At 43.5% G+C, this 15,181-nt stretch overlaps 1 protein-coding gene across 1 annotated transcript in view; it reads left to right on the top strand.

The window, feature by feature from the left end:
* Window positions 1-3,315: 3,315 nt before the first annotated feature.
* Window positions 3,316-15,181, top strand: part of LOC133552096 (phosphoglucomutase-1-like) — a 31,107-nt gene continuing 19,241 nt past the window's right edge. The window contains exons 1-8 of the mRNA XM_061899422.1: window positions 3,316-3,753; window positions 6,146-6,308; window positions 6,531-6,677; window positions 7,632-7,757; window positions 11,496-11,686; window positions 12,481-12,635; window positions 14,633-14,748; window positions 14,825-14,960. Coding sequence (XP_061755406.1) covers window positions 3,496-3,753; window positions 6,146-6,308; window positions 6,531-6,677; window positions 7,632-7,757; window positions 11,496-11,686; window positions 12,481-12,635; window positions 14,633-14,748; window positions 14,825-14,960 — 1,292 coding nt within the window. The 5' untranslated portion in view covers window positions 3,316-3,495. The remainder of the gene's footprint in view (window positions 3,754-6,145; window positions 6,309-6,530; window positions 6,678-7,631; window positions 7,758-11,495; window positions 11,687-12,480; window positions 12,636-14,632; window positions 14,749-14,824; window positions 14,961-15,181) is intronic.

The following is a 15,181-nucleotide window of genomic DNA, read 5'->3' as shown; positions in this document are numbered from 1 at the left end:
TATGTAGATATCTGTATCCGTCAATAGATAGATAGATAGATAGATAGATAGATAGATAGATAGATAGATAGATAGATAGATAGATAGACGATCAATCGATCGATAGATATTGTTGCGTTTGGACCAGATGTTCTGGTCGATCCCAAGTTCTTTTGATGACACATAAGCTGATTTTAAATGATAACCCAGAACAGAGTAGGTATTTTGCAATTTATTCCAAAGCTTTGGAGAGACCAACCTAAAAAAACAACACATTCAATTTGCGTCACCTAGTTGATCTGAAAACCCTACGGACGCGCCGTCTTCTTCACTATCTCCCCCGCCCGAATCCACATATCTGTTGTTCTGCTAAGCCTGGGACAGTAAGAGATAAGAAGGGAGTATGGCTACTCCTTGCATTCCTACAGCTTCAAGGTTAACACACGCAGTTTACTAGCGGACAACCAAAAAGAGAACAAATGGGAAAACACTAGCTGTTTTCAAATGTGACGATGAATATAAAGAAATAACTCTTAAATATGGATATATGTAGATATCTGTATCCGTCGATAGATAGATAGATAGATAGATAGATAGATAGATAGATAGATGGATGGATAGATAGATAGATGGATGGATAGACGATCAATCGATCGATAGATATTGTTGCGTTTGGACCAGATGTTCTGGTCGATCCCAAGTTCTTTTGATGACACATAAGCTGATTTTAAATGATAACCCAGAACAGAGTAGGTATTTTTGCAATTTATTCCAAAGCTTTGGAGAGACCAACCTAAAAAAACAACACATTCAATTCGCGTCGCCTAGTTGATCTGAAAACCCTACGGACGCGCTGTCTTCTTCACTATCTCCCCCGCCCCCACCTACCGGAACAAATCCACATATCTGTTGTTCTGCTAAGCCTGGGACAGGAAGAGATAACATACTTTTCGGATTGTAATCACAATTGGATATGTTTTAGTGTCAAACTGGTTTTCATTGAGGGCCACATCGCAGTTATGGTTGCCCTCAGAGGGCCGCTTTTAACAAAGAGTAATACGTGAATATACATTTATAAATATATAATACACTAACAATGTTTTTTTTTTTTTTACGTAAGCTTAAAAAAAAATGTTTACATTTTATTTTAAAAACTGGCAGCTCCATCATGAGAATTTCACAGTAAAAGCAGTGTTTTTTTTACAGAATATAAAAGAATAGAATAAATGGAATGGAATGGAGAAACAATAGCACTGTTTGTTGCGGTAAAATTCAAGCAACTGAGCTGCCTTTTTAAAATTAAATCTTGTTGTTTTAATGTTTTTTGGTTTGTTTTTTAATGTTTAAGTGTCTTACCGTATATGGAACAAAAACAGTACTAAAGTTGATGACGCGGTAAAGAAAAAACTTGGAATTTAACCGTAAAATCTATTGTCAATCTCACACTATTATGTTAGATCCACTATGGACTGGACTCTCACTATTATGTTGGATCCACTATGGACTGGACTCTCACTATTATGTTAGATCCACTATGGACTGGACTCTCACTATTATGTTAGATCCACTATGGACTGGACTCCGACTATTATGTTTGATCCACTATGGACTGAACTTTCTCACTATTATGTTAGATCCACTATGGACTGGACTCTCACAATAATATGTTAGATCCATTATGGACTGGACTTGCACAATATTTTGCTAGATCCACTATGGACTGGACTCTCACTATTATGTTAGATCCACTATGGACTGGACTCTCACTATTATGTTAGATCCACTATGGACTGTACTCTCACTATATGTTAGATCCACTATGGACTGGACTCTCACTATTATGTTAGATCCACTATGGACTGGACTCACACCACTATGTTGGATCCACTATGGACTGGACTCTCACTATTATGTTAGATCCACTATGGACTGGACTCTCACTATTATGTTAGATCCATTATGGACTGGACTCTCACTATTATGTTAGATCCACTATGGACTGGACTCTCACTATTATGTTAGATCCACTATGGACTGGACTCTCACTATTATGTTAGATCCACTATGGACTGGACTCTCACTATTATGTTAGATCCACTATGGACTGGACTCTCACTATTATGTTAGATCCACTATGGACTGGACTCTCACTATTATGTTAGATCCACTATGGACTGGACTCTCACTATTATGTTCGATCCACTATGGACTGGACTCTGACTATTATGTTAGATCCACTATGGACTGGACTCTCACTATTATGTTAGCTCCACTATGGACTGGACTCTGACTATTATGTTAGACCACTATGGACTGGACTCTCACTATTATGTTTTGATCCACTATGGACTGGACTGTCACAATATTATGTTAGATCCACTATGGACTGGACTCTCACTATTATGTTAGATCCACTATGGACTGGACTCTCACACTATTATGTTGGATCCACTATGGACTGGACTCTCACTATTATGTTAGATCCACTATGGACTGGACTCTCACTATTATGTTCGATCCACTATGGACTGGACTCTCACCATTATGTTAGACCACTGTGGACTGGACTCTGACTATTATGTTAGATCCACTATGGACTGGACTCTGACTATTATGTTAGACCACTATGGACTGGACTCTCACTATATTATGTTAGATCCACTATGGACTGGACTCTCACAATATTATGTTAGATCCACTATGGACTGGACTCTCACTATTATGTTAGATCCACTATGGACTGGACTCTCACTATTATGTTAGATCCATTATGGACTGGACTGTCACAATATTATGTTAGATCCACTATGGACTGGACTCTCACTATTATGTTAGATCCACTATGGACTGGACTCTCACACTATTATGTTGGATCCACTATGGACTGGACTCTCACTATTATGTTAGATCCACTATGGACTGGACTCTCACTATTATGTTCGATCCACTATGGACTGGACTCTCACCATTATGTTAGACCACTGTGGACTGGACTCTGACTATTATGTTAGATCCACTATGGACTGGACTCTGACTATTATGTTAGACCACTATGGACTGGACTCTCACTATATTATGTTAGATCCACTATGGACTGGACTCTCACAATATTATGTTATTTCTTCCCACATTTGTACTTCTCCACTTGTAGTTGCAGTGAATGAACTCTAGAGGGCGGTGCCTCTCTTCCATTAGACCCTCTGGCGTCCTCAGAATGAGATCTATGTGCCAACACAGAGGTTGTGGCTGAAGTTCAATACCACTTCTATTATTAGATTTATGAGAGTTTCTTCCCTTTGTCCGAAGTCCCGCTCGGACACACCCAAACACGAGTCCACGCCTCGGCCGGCGGGCCTGACAGTGATCCGTCCGCAACACGTGTGAAGGAGCGGCACAAAAACACACGTGGGAAAGGTTATTTTCGGTGCTGCCGGGGGGGAAATAATAGGAGGAGCCAAGCTCTGATACCGTACCCTCCAAACAGTTTTTCCCCTCCGGGTGCTTCAAAAGTTGGAGATGGACAGCGGTCCTCTGCGGGTTTCCACGGTCCCGACATCCCCGTACCCCGACCAGAGACCGGGCGCCGACGGCCTGAGGAGAAAAGTGCATATCTTCCGGACTCGGAGGAACTATCTGCACAACTTCATCCAGAGTATCTTCTCCTCCATCGACCTCCGGGACCGCCAGGGTTCCACGGTGGTGGTGGGCGGGGATGGACGCCACTTCAGCCAGGCGGCCATCCAGGTCGTCGTGCAGATGGCCGCCGCCAACGGGGTCAGTGAAACCGTTTACTTTTACGCCGGACCTGGGCAATTATTTTGACTCGGGGGGCCAAAATCAGAATAATGAATGCTAAAAAAGTTATGACGGAACCCCCTTAAAGGGGAACATTATCACAATTTCAAAAGGGTTAAAAACAATAAAAATCAGTTCCCAGGGGCTTGTTGCATTTTTTTTTCAAAATGTTTCCGGTTTATACCGGAATATCCCTAAAAAAAGCTTTAAAGTTGCTTGATTTTCGCTATTTGCGAAGCGACTATCCATTGTGACGTCACACAGTGCTGCCAATGTAAACAAACAATGGGAATAGCGCAACAAGATATAGCGACATTAGCTCGGATTCAGACTCGAATTTCAGCGATTCAACAAATTACGCATGTATTGAAACGGATGGTCGGAGTATGAAAGTATTGAAGAAGAAACTGAAGCTATTGACGCTATTCATAGCCATAGCATGGCCGAATAGCTGCGTTAGCATCGCCGGTAAAATGTGCGGACCAAACGATCAGGACTTTCGCATCTCGTGACACTGGAGCAACTTAAATCCTTCGATTGGTAAGTGTTTGTTTGGCATTAAATGTGGGTGGAAGGAAACGTAATATAGTTGCAAATGCATCTGCAGGTTATCCATACATCTCTGTGCCATGTCTGCCTTAGCACCGCCGTTAAATAGCATGTTAGCATCAATTAGCTGGAAGTTACCTTCAACAAAACTCACCATTGTGATTTCGTTGACTTTATCGTTGCAAATGCATCTGCAGGTTATCCATACATCTCTGTGCCATGTCTGCTTTAGCACCGCCCGGTAAATAGCATGTTAGCATCGATTAGCATAGCATGTTAGCATCAATTAGCTGGCAGTGAACATCAACAAAACTCACCTTTGTGAATTCGTTGACTTTATAGTTGCAAATACATCTGCAGGTTATCCATAGATCTCTGTGAAGTGAAGTGAAGTGAATTATATTTATATAGCGCTTTTTCTCTAGTGACTCAAAGCGCTTTACATAGTGAAACCCAATATCTAAGTTACATTTAAACCAGTGTGGGTGGCACTGGGAGCAGGTGGGTAAAGTGTCTTGCCCAAGGACACAACGGCAGTGACTAGGATGGCGGAAGCGGGAATCGAACCTGCAACCCTCAAGTTGCTGACACGGCCGCTCTACCAACCGAGCTATACCGCCCCTGTGCCATGTCTGCTTTAGCACCGTTGGTAATAGCATGTTAACATCGATTAGCGTAGCATGTTAGCATCGATTAGCTGGCAGTCAACATCAACAAAACTCACCTTTGTGAATTCGTTGACTTTATTGTTGCAAACGTATCTGTAGGTTATCCATACATCTCTGTGCCATGTGTGCTTTAGCACCGCCGGTATATATCATGTTAGCATTGATTAGCGTAGCATGTTAGCATCGATTAGCTGGCACTCACGCCGCGACCAAATATGTCTGATTAGCACATAACTCAAAAAAGACCATTATATTTTTTTTAACCGATTTACAAACTCTAAATGGGTGAATTTTGGCGAATCAAACGCCTTTCTGTTTATCGCTCATGTGGCAATGACGTCAGAACGTGACGTCACCGAGGTAACACAGCCGCCATTTTCATTTTCAACACATTACAAACACCGGGTCTCAGCTCTGTCATTTTCCGTTTTTTAGAAATCAGTAGAAATTCGGGAGAATGGTTGCCTCGGGAGATTTTCGGGGGTGGCACTGAACTTCGGGAGTCTACCGGGAAAATTAGGAGGGTTGGCAAGTACCGACGCTGTATAACACCGGCGGGCCGGGTCTAATGCTAAATTGATATTGCTTCAAGGGCCAAATTAAATTACACGGCGGGCCACATTTGTCCCGCGGGCCAGAGTTTGACACCCATGCAGTAGACGAAAACGGACTGCTGTTGTTGTGTGTTGTTACCGCTGTGTGAGGACGTTAATGAAACTGCCTAACAATAAAATAAGAAACCAAGAACTCGCCCTCGATCATTCTACAGTTATAACGTCATTGGGCAGACATGTTGTTTATATTGTAGGAAAGCGGACGTGAAAACAGGCTGTCGACACGTCACTCAGGTCCGCATGGAGCTGGAGGGGGCGTGGCCTCCGGCTCCGCCTGAATTTCGGGAAAGGCGCTGAATTTTGGGACGGTTGGCAAGTATGCCTTAAGAAGTAGCGAGTGGATTCTGTACACATGACTAAGGGGGAACCGGAGCGAATATTTGGCCGTCATGTTGTTAGGATATGCGATCATTAGCTGACACACACCCGAGCCTCCACATTTATTGGCTGCAATGTGACTCCACGGGAGGTTACGGGCCAACAAAAACCCACGCCAACTCTCCCACACAACATTTTTCTACCCGTGTGACATTCCCCCAGGTGGGCCGTCTCATCGTGGGACACAACGGGTTGATGTCCCCCGCCGCCGGCTCCTGCGTGATCAGGAAATCCAAAGCTATGGGTGGCATCCTCCTCAGCGCCGCTCGTCGCCCCGCAGGGCCGGATGGAGACTTCAGCATCAAGTTCAACTCTGCAAACGGAGGTACGGCAGTCGGACTGGAGGAAGTATGCGGGCGCACCAGCCAAGAGGGGATAATGTAGCTCGGGGGAACGCGGACCACGCAGATCCCGCAGGAGGTTGAGACGAAGGAAAGCTTAGAACTCATTAAAGACTGAGAAGCCCGTCATATTTCTCCCTGATGTGAATATGCAGATTTGTGATTCCTTGTCAAATATAACACTAGAGTCATGCTGCCTCGTCCAGGACCGGCCAGTGAAGCTGTCACCGGCAAGATCTACCAGGTCAGCAGAACCCTTGAAGAGTTTGCCATCTGCTCAGGACTCCGGGTGGATCTAACCACTCTGGGCAAACAGACCTTCGACTTGGAAAACAAGTTCAAACCTTTCACAGGTACAAACTACTTCTTTAATGTAAATGACCGCCATAACCACAACACCAGGGGGAGCTCCACAAACCACGTTAAACCCAGATTCCGATCTAACAAAGGTCTTAACTCATTCTCTTTCTATGCCACATCAATGTGGAATGCACTCCCAACAGGTATAAAAGTAAGTCCATCTCTATATTCCTTCAAAAGCGCTCTAAAACAACACCTCCAGGCAACTTCAACACTTTACTAATACCCTCCTCCATCCACATCCCATCTCCCCGGATTATAAACAACTCAAATGTACTTCTAATGTATATACTTGTTCTTATGCTATGTGAACTCACTATGTTCTCTGCTGGCTGTACATATCCTACTAAATAAGACCTAAACTGTTTCAATGTCCATTTCTCTGTTGATACAATTGTTGATGACTGAAGTTCTGATATCACCCAAAGCTCCTCATCCCACCCCCCGGATTGTAAATAATGTAAATAATTCAATGTACATACTATGATGATTAACTTGTGTGATGACTGTATTATGTTGATAGTATATATTTGTACCATGAATTGATTAACGTGGACCCCGACTTAAACAAGTTGAAAAACTTATTGGGGTGTTACCATTTAGTGGTCAATTGTACGGAATATGTACTGAACTGTGCAATCTACTAATAAAAGTATCAATCAATCAGTCAAAAAGATGTCGTCCTATCGAAGATATTATATTCTTGTTTTTGTCGGTAGAACAACCACCCATGGCTTTGGAGTACCATAAAGTAGCTTGTTCTTTGTGCATTTCTATCTGTTTCCCCACGTTCCGGAATGGACCGAGGATCAAAAAGGAGTCAGGACATGTTATTATTGCGTTAACTTTGACATCCCTAGTATATAGCTATATGTATATATGTATATATATATATTTATCGATACACAAAAAGTACAAAGGTAATTGTCTCGTGTGATATTTTTCAGTGGAAATCGTGGACTCTATTGAGTCCTATGCAAACCTGATGAGGAACATCTTTGACTTTGCCGCCCTGAAGGTGCTTTTGTCAGGCGAGAACCACATCAAGATAAGACTGGATGCCATGCATGGAGGTGAGATAGTGTTTAGTCCCTCAAAAATCGGTGTCGTTCCTCCCCTTTTGTCAAAAGTGCCCACTTACAAAGCCCGTTTCCATATAAGTCGGGAAAATGGTGTTAGATGTAAATATAAACAGAATACAATGATTTGCAAATCATTTTCAAGCCATATTCAGTTGAATATGCTACAAAGACAACATATTTGATGTTCAAACTCATAAACTTTTAATTTTTTTTGCAAATAATAATTAACTTAACATTTCATGGCTGCAACACGTGCCAAAGTAGTTGGGAAAGGGCATGTTCACCACTGTGTTACATCACCTTTTCTTTTAACAACACTCAATAAACGTTTGGGAACTGAGGAAAATAATTGTTGAAGCTTTGAAAGTGGAATTCTTTCCCGTTCTTGTTTTATGTAGAGCTTCAGTCCTTCAACAGTCCGGGGTCTCCTTCATAATGCGCCACACATTTTCCATGGGAGACAGGTCTGGACTGCAGGCGGGCCAGGAAAGTACCTGCATTCTTTTACGACGAAACCATGCTGTTGTAACACGTGGCTTGGCATTGTTTTGCTGAAATAAGCAGGGGCGTCCATGATAACGTTGCTTGAATGACAACATATGTTGCTCCAAAACCTGTATGTACCTTTCAGCATTAATGGTGCCTTCACAGATGTGTAAGTTACCCATGCCTTGGGCACTAATGCACCCCCATACCATCACACATGCTGGCTTTTCAACTTTGTGTCGATAACAGTCTGGATGTTCCGGGTGACACGATGTTGAATATTTCCAAAAACAATTTGAAATGCGGACTGGTCAGACCACAGAACACTTTTCCACTTTGCATCAGTCCATCTTAGATGAGCTGGGGCCCAGCCAAGCAGGCGGCGTTCCTGGGTGTTGTTGATAAATGGGTTTCGCTTTGCATAGCAGAGTTTTAACTTGCACTTACAGATGTAGCGACCAACTGTAGTTACTGACAGTGGTTTTCTGAAGTGTTCCTGAGCCCACATGGTGATATCCTTTACACACTGATGTCGGTTTTTGGGGCAGAACCGCCTGAGGGGATCAAAGGTCCGTAATATCATCGCTTACGTGCAGGGATTTCTCCAGATTCTCTGAACCTTTTGATGATTTTATGGACCGTAGATGTTGAAATCCCTAAATTCTTTGCAATAGCTCGTTGAGAAATGTTGTTCTAAAACTGTTTGACAATTTGCGTACAAATTGGTGACCCTCGCCCCATCCTTGTTTGTGAAATACTTAGCATTTCACGGAAGCTGTTTTTATACCCAATCATGGCACCCACCTGTTCCCAATTAGCCTGCACACCTGTGGGATGTTCCATATAAGTGTTTGATGAGCATTTCTCAACTTTTTCAGTATTTATTGCCACCTTTCCCAACTTCTTCGTCACGTGTTGCTGGCATCAAATTCTAAAGTTAATGATTATTTGCAACAAAAAAAAAAGGTTTATGAGTTTGAACATCAAATATGTTGTCTTTGCACACACATCAGGACTGGCAAAAATTGCGATCTAATGAAAAAAACAAATCCCAATACTCAAAATTTAGCTCTAGAGCAATTTTTGAATAAAACACAGCAAAAACTGCTCCTAGGAAGAAAACACAAACAAAATTGCTTTTAACTTCCGGTAGGAAATCTGGAAAGGCATGAAACAAAAACTTCTATGTAGGTCTCACTTAGACCTACATATAGATAATTGACATTCTTCGGCAAAAATCAACAGGAAGTTAAAAATTACCCCTTCAAAATAAAAGTTTTGTAAAAACCCGTCACCTTTTTTAAACGTAAACTCCTCCGGGTGCGTTTGTCGTTTCGGCTTCAAACTCGCACAGGAGAGAGATTGAACCCTTTTGATTAAAACTATCCAACAAAGTTTTGATTACTGCTCCGGTTTGGATTTTACGCGCCTTCAAAGAACCCCTGCGCAAAGTTTCCTAAAAAATGTCATTTTTGCCTCTTTAAACTGTAATTTGACCCCCTTAAAATGCTTCAAAGTGCAAGTTAAAGCTCTACTACAAAGCGAAAGCCCTTTATCAACAACATCCGGAAACGCTGATCTGTAATTTGACCCCCTTAACATGCTTCAAAACTCACCAAATTTTACACACACATCAGGACTGGCGAAAATTGCCATCTAATAAAAAAAAAAAAAACCCAAAAGTCAAAATTGCGCTCCAGCGCCCCCTAGGAAAAAACCCAGACAAAACTGCTTGTAACTTCTGTTAGGAATGTCGTAGAAACATGAAACAAAGACCTCTATGTAGGTCTGACTTAGACCAGGGCTTGGCAGCGGCCAAAGGCGGACCCGACCAACGCTGCTTGCAGCTTTAATCATTATTTGAAACTGGATTTTGCATGTCACTAAAGTTATATAAGCCTTGCTTGTTCAATATTTAATGCAAAACTTGTTTGGGTCCCTATTAAAAGGTTCATTTGTTCCACCTTGGCCCCGCGACTTTGTTCCGTTTAAAATTTTGGCCCACTCTATATTTGAGTTTGACGCCCCGGTCTAGACCGACAACATAAACACAGGTCGTAACAAAAAAGTCCTTTATTACGGCAAGTAAACATGCAGGCAATTTTTGTTTGGGTATGTGGACAACTGCTTGGGTCAGCCGGTTGGGGGGTGGGGGGGGGGGGGGGGGTTGGGTGGGTGGGGGGGGTGTTTAGGGGGTGTCAAAATATGATAGGTGGTATTTGAAAGTATGACAATGTGAGCTTTTCAGTGGGATACAGTTACAAACTATTTCAAGCCTCCAAATACTCTCCGTCACGATGCAACTTCACACTCCACGGGTGTTGTTGAACCCCAAGATGCAGAGACGGAGGTAGATATGAAAACATGATTTAATTCAAACTAAACAAGAACAAACAAAAAGCACGCATGTGGGCGGAATAACAAACTAAGGGAGCTAGCACCGGAAGCTAGAAAACAAAAAGGAACTTTAGCATGGAAGCTAGTGGATAGTAAACAGAAAAACTGGAAATAACTAATGCTACAGAAACAGCTTACCGCTACGACGACCAGGACAAAATGTGGCACGACAGGTGGTAGCTGTAACAAAACGAGACGACAGGTAGCACGACAAGAGTGACATGTGGCAAAGACAATACAAATGACAATACAATGATCCAGCAACTGACGCAAGACAAAGCAGGTACAAATAGGAGTGGGCTGATTGGCAACAGGTGTGGCCAGGTGCCAGTCAGCCGCAGCTGAGGAGGAACACAGCACTCAGGGAACAAATCAGGAAGCTGACAAAATAAGAGCGGGCTGATTGGCAACAGGTGTGGCCAGGTGCCAGTCAGCCGCAGCTGAGGAGGAACACAGCACTCAGGGAACAAGACAGGAAGCTGACAAAATAAGAGCGGGCTGATTGGCAACAGGTGTGGCCAGGTGCCAGTCAGCCGCAGCTGAGGAGGAACACAGCACTCAGGGAACAAGACAGGAAGCTGACAAAATAAGAGCACTAGACAGGAACTAAAGCGTGAGATACTAAAGACAGAGGAAACAGACAAATGGAGAGGAAAAAACTAAAACATAGACAAACTGTCAGGGAAAAGCTGACAACGGGAGAGGAACTCATGCGTGTGAATTGAATATATCGATTGTTATTTCCGTGTCAATTGGGGGAAAAGCTGATATTTTAAGAGTGAAACGCCACCCCCTTACGCCACGGGTCCGGTTTCTGTATCCCTGGCACCTGTTTCCTCTCTCCAGTGGTGGGTCCTTATGTGAAGAGGATACTGTGCGAGGAGCTGGGCTGTCCCGCCAATTCTGCCATCAACTGCGTCCCCACGGAGGACTTTGGGGCTCGGCGCCACAACCCTGACCTGGTCTACGTCGCGGATCTGGTGGACGGCGTGAGAGACGGGGAGTACGACTTTGCAGCAGCTTTTGATGGAGACGGGGTATGTCAAGAATGGGAAAACTACCGTATTTCCTTGAATTGCCGCCGGGTATATAGTATGCAAGTCTAGAATTTCCACAGGGTCAAACTCGTCACGTCACAAGTGACACTTCCCCTGTCATCAATTTCAAAATAAAGGAGGCTGATTTCAATAATTTGAAATCTCATAAAGGGAAGAAGATTAAGAGCTATTCAGTAGGATTAAAGTTCCAAGCTACTGAATATGCTAAAAAGAACAGTAAGCAGCTATGTTTTATTAATATACCGTAGCTGCGTGTATCAAATATGAGTCATTAAATGACTCCCGCCTCCTGGTGGTAGAGGGCGCTAGTGATCCTTCTTGCGACTATTCGTGACAACAAGCAGCAAGAGTGAGCAAGCGTGTGTTTTATTTTTTCCTCTCGCTTGCACTTTTAACATGGAGGATTACATATCTAAAATAAAACACTTTTCTAAACTGGACTTTCAATCGAAGCAGGAAGTAATAAAGGAAGATCTCCATCGAGACAGAGAGACTTTTAAAACCGAAGAAAGATAAGGAAGACTTCTATAAACAAGTTATCAAAGTTTTTAATCAGAAGGAGCTGCACCTGGACTTCATTTATAAGTAAAGGTAAGACTATAATAAAGTTTTTTTTCATGATGGTATCCTTACATCACACTCAAATTTATAAGTTCAGGCCGGAGTGAGAAGAGGTTTTAAATTAATTTGCGAACCGGCGGCAATTCAAGGAAATACGGTAAGTCAAGGGGAATCTGTCGCGAGGAAGTCTTTTGACTCAGTCCTGTCCGTAGGATCGGAACCTGATCCTGGGGAGGCACGGCCTCTTTGTCACCCCGTCCGACTCTCTGGCCGTCATTGCTGACAACATCTTCTGCATCCCCTACTTTCAGCACGGCGGAGTTAGGGGTTTCGCCCGCAGCATGCCCACAAGTGCGGCCTTAGACAGGTACAACTTGGGCCCGGCTGGTACTTAGACTTGGACTTAGACATAGATTTAGACTTGGACTTAGACATAGACTCTGACTCTGACTCGGACTCGGACTCGGACTCGGACTCGGACTCGGACTCGGACTCTGACTCTGACTCTGACTCTGACTCTGACTCTGACTCTGACTCTGACTCTGACTCTGACTCTGACTCTGACTCTGACTCTGACTCTGACTCTGACTCTGACTCTGACTCGGACTCTGACTCTGACTCTGACTCTGACTCGGACTCGGACTCGGACTCGGACTCTGACTCTGACTCTGACTCTGACTCTGACTCTGACTCTGACTCTGACTCTGACTCTGACTCTGACTCTGACTCTGACTCTGACTCTGACTCTGACTCGGACTCGGACTCGGACTCGGACTCGGACTCGGACTCGGACTCGGACTCGGACTCGGACTCGGACTCTGACTCTGACTCTGACTCTGACTCTGACTCTGACTCTGACTCTGACTCTGACTCTGACTCGGACTCGGACTCTGACTCTGACTCTGACTCTGACTCTGACTCGGACTCGGACTCTGACTCTGACTCTGACTCTGACTCTGACTCTGACTCGGACTCGGACTCGGACTCTGACTCGGACTCGGACTCGGACTCGGACTCGGACTCTGACTCTGACTCTGACTCTGACTCTGACTCTGACTCGGACTCTGACTCTGACTCTGACTCTGACTCTGACTCTGACTCTGACTCGGACTCGGACTCGGACTCGGACTCGGAGCCCTGACCCTGACCCTGACCACGTTATTGATCCACAAGGGAAACTGTTCCACACAGTAGCTCGGTTACAAAGGATTCAAGGGGTAAGGGTGGAAAGGATAATGTACAAAAAGAGGGCAAAACAAAAGGTATAGAGTAGTAGTAAGTGGAAGTAGGGAGAACAGTGGGGCTCCTGAAGTCCAGAGCAATTCGTGACGTTTTCCGTATCTAAGATCCAGTTTTTCCCCATGATTTTTCAATAAGACAACAACGATTGTGAAATTGTCGACATTGTCAAGTCTTTTAAATGTTTGTGTGTGTGTGTGTATGTATATATATATATATATATGTAGGTGTGGGAAAAAATCACAAGACTACTTCATCTCTACAGAAGTGTTTCATGAGGGGTTCCCTCAATCATCAGGACATTTTAATGGAAACATTCACATACAATGGTTTATATAGAGCACAGAGTGGGTGGGTACAGGCAGGCGTAGGGGCGTGGTGATTGGTTCATGTGTTACCTAGGAGGTGTTTCCGTCTGCGGCGGCATGTTGAAATGATTTCACTGCGCTTGTTGAGGGATGACAGGTCTGGATGATATATAATAAACAGTTTAAGCATAGGTTGCATCTTTTATTACCACTGTATTTGCCATGTTATTGAATATTCAACATTATTGTCTTTGAGGTTCCAAAAGTGCTTGCTGAGTTCTGTAGAAATCCGCAGAGTCTGGTTTCTAACGGAGGCCTTGTGATTATTCCATCTGGTTTTAAACGCTCCTTCGGTTAATCCTACGTACGTGTCGGATGTGTTAATGTCCTTGCGTGTTACCTTTGCTTGGTAAACGACTGATGTTTGTCAGCACCCTCCGTTGAGAGGGCAATCAGGTTTCTTGCGACAGTTACATTCCTTATTGGTTTCAGAGTCGTTTGTACACAACACGTAAAAGTAGTGCTGTCCTCCAGTGGTAATTGTACATGATAATCATACTAAGAAATACAATCATTTTCAGTAACGGCCATGATTAATATTAACTTAGGGGCGCGTCTTCGCACTGTGTATGGAGACACATAATTAGCTACTAGCCACTTGTCTGCCGGGGCACTGAAAATAAATCGCCAACGGGGATTAAAGTCATTAATTGGCAACGGCGATCACATACTTCTTCACGATCGGCACATTCCCAGTATTATGTTTCCTTGTTTTGCTTCCATGATCTGTGTGCTTCTATTTTTGTCTTTCTCACAGAGTAGCCAAGGCATCAAAAATAGAACTGTACGAAACTCCCCCCGGGTGGAAGTTCTTTGGAAGCCTCATGGATGCGGGCCGGCTCTCTCTGTGCGGAGATGAAAGCTTTGGAACAAGTACTTTATCCGCTCTTAATTATTAACAGTACCGTACGTGCCACTTTTTTTTCCAAGTCGTGTTTCCTTCTCTTAGGTGCGGACCATGTTCGTGAGAAGGATGGACTTTGGACCGCGCTCGCCTGGCTGTCCATCCTGGCTACCAGAAGGCAAAGCCTGGAGGATGTCCTTAGAGACCACTGGTTCAAATATGGGAGAAACTACTTCACCAGGTAAAAATGGAATACACAGCAGACCTTAAACTCATCAAAAGTGAGAAATTGTTCACATAAGTCGGGTAAAACTATCCCGTATGACTGTCATGTACTGGAAATTACATACTAAGAAAGACAACACATGATGTAAGTGTCTATATTAGCCTACTATCAAAATTACTTTTAAAAGTCTTATATAAGTGTTATAATGAAAACAACACATTACGTAAGTGTCTATA

The sequence above is a fragment of the Nerophis ophidion genome, linkage group LG04 (assembly GCF_033978795.1).
Source record: "Nerophis ophidion isolate RoL-2023_Sa linkage group LG04, RoL_Noph_v1.0, whole genome shotgun sequence".
In the NCBI taxonomy this organism is placed as follows: Eukaryota; Metazoa; Chordata; class Actinopteri; order Syngnathiformes; family Syngnathidae; genus Nerophis; species Nerophis ophidion.
Note: the sequence above shows the minus strand (reverse complement) of the source record. Positions and strands in the feature narration are given on the sequence as shown.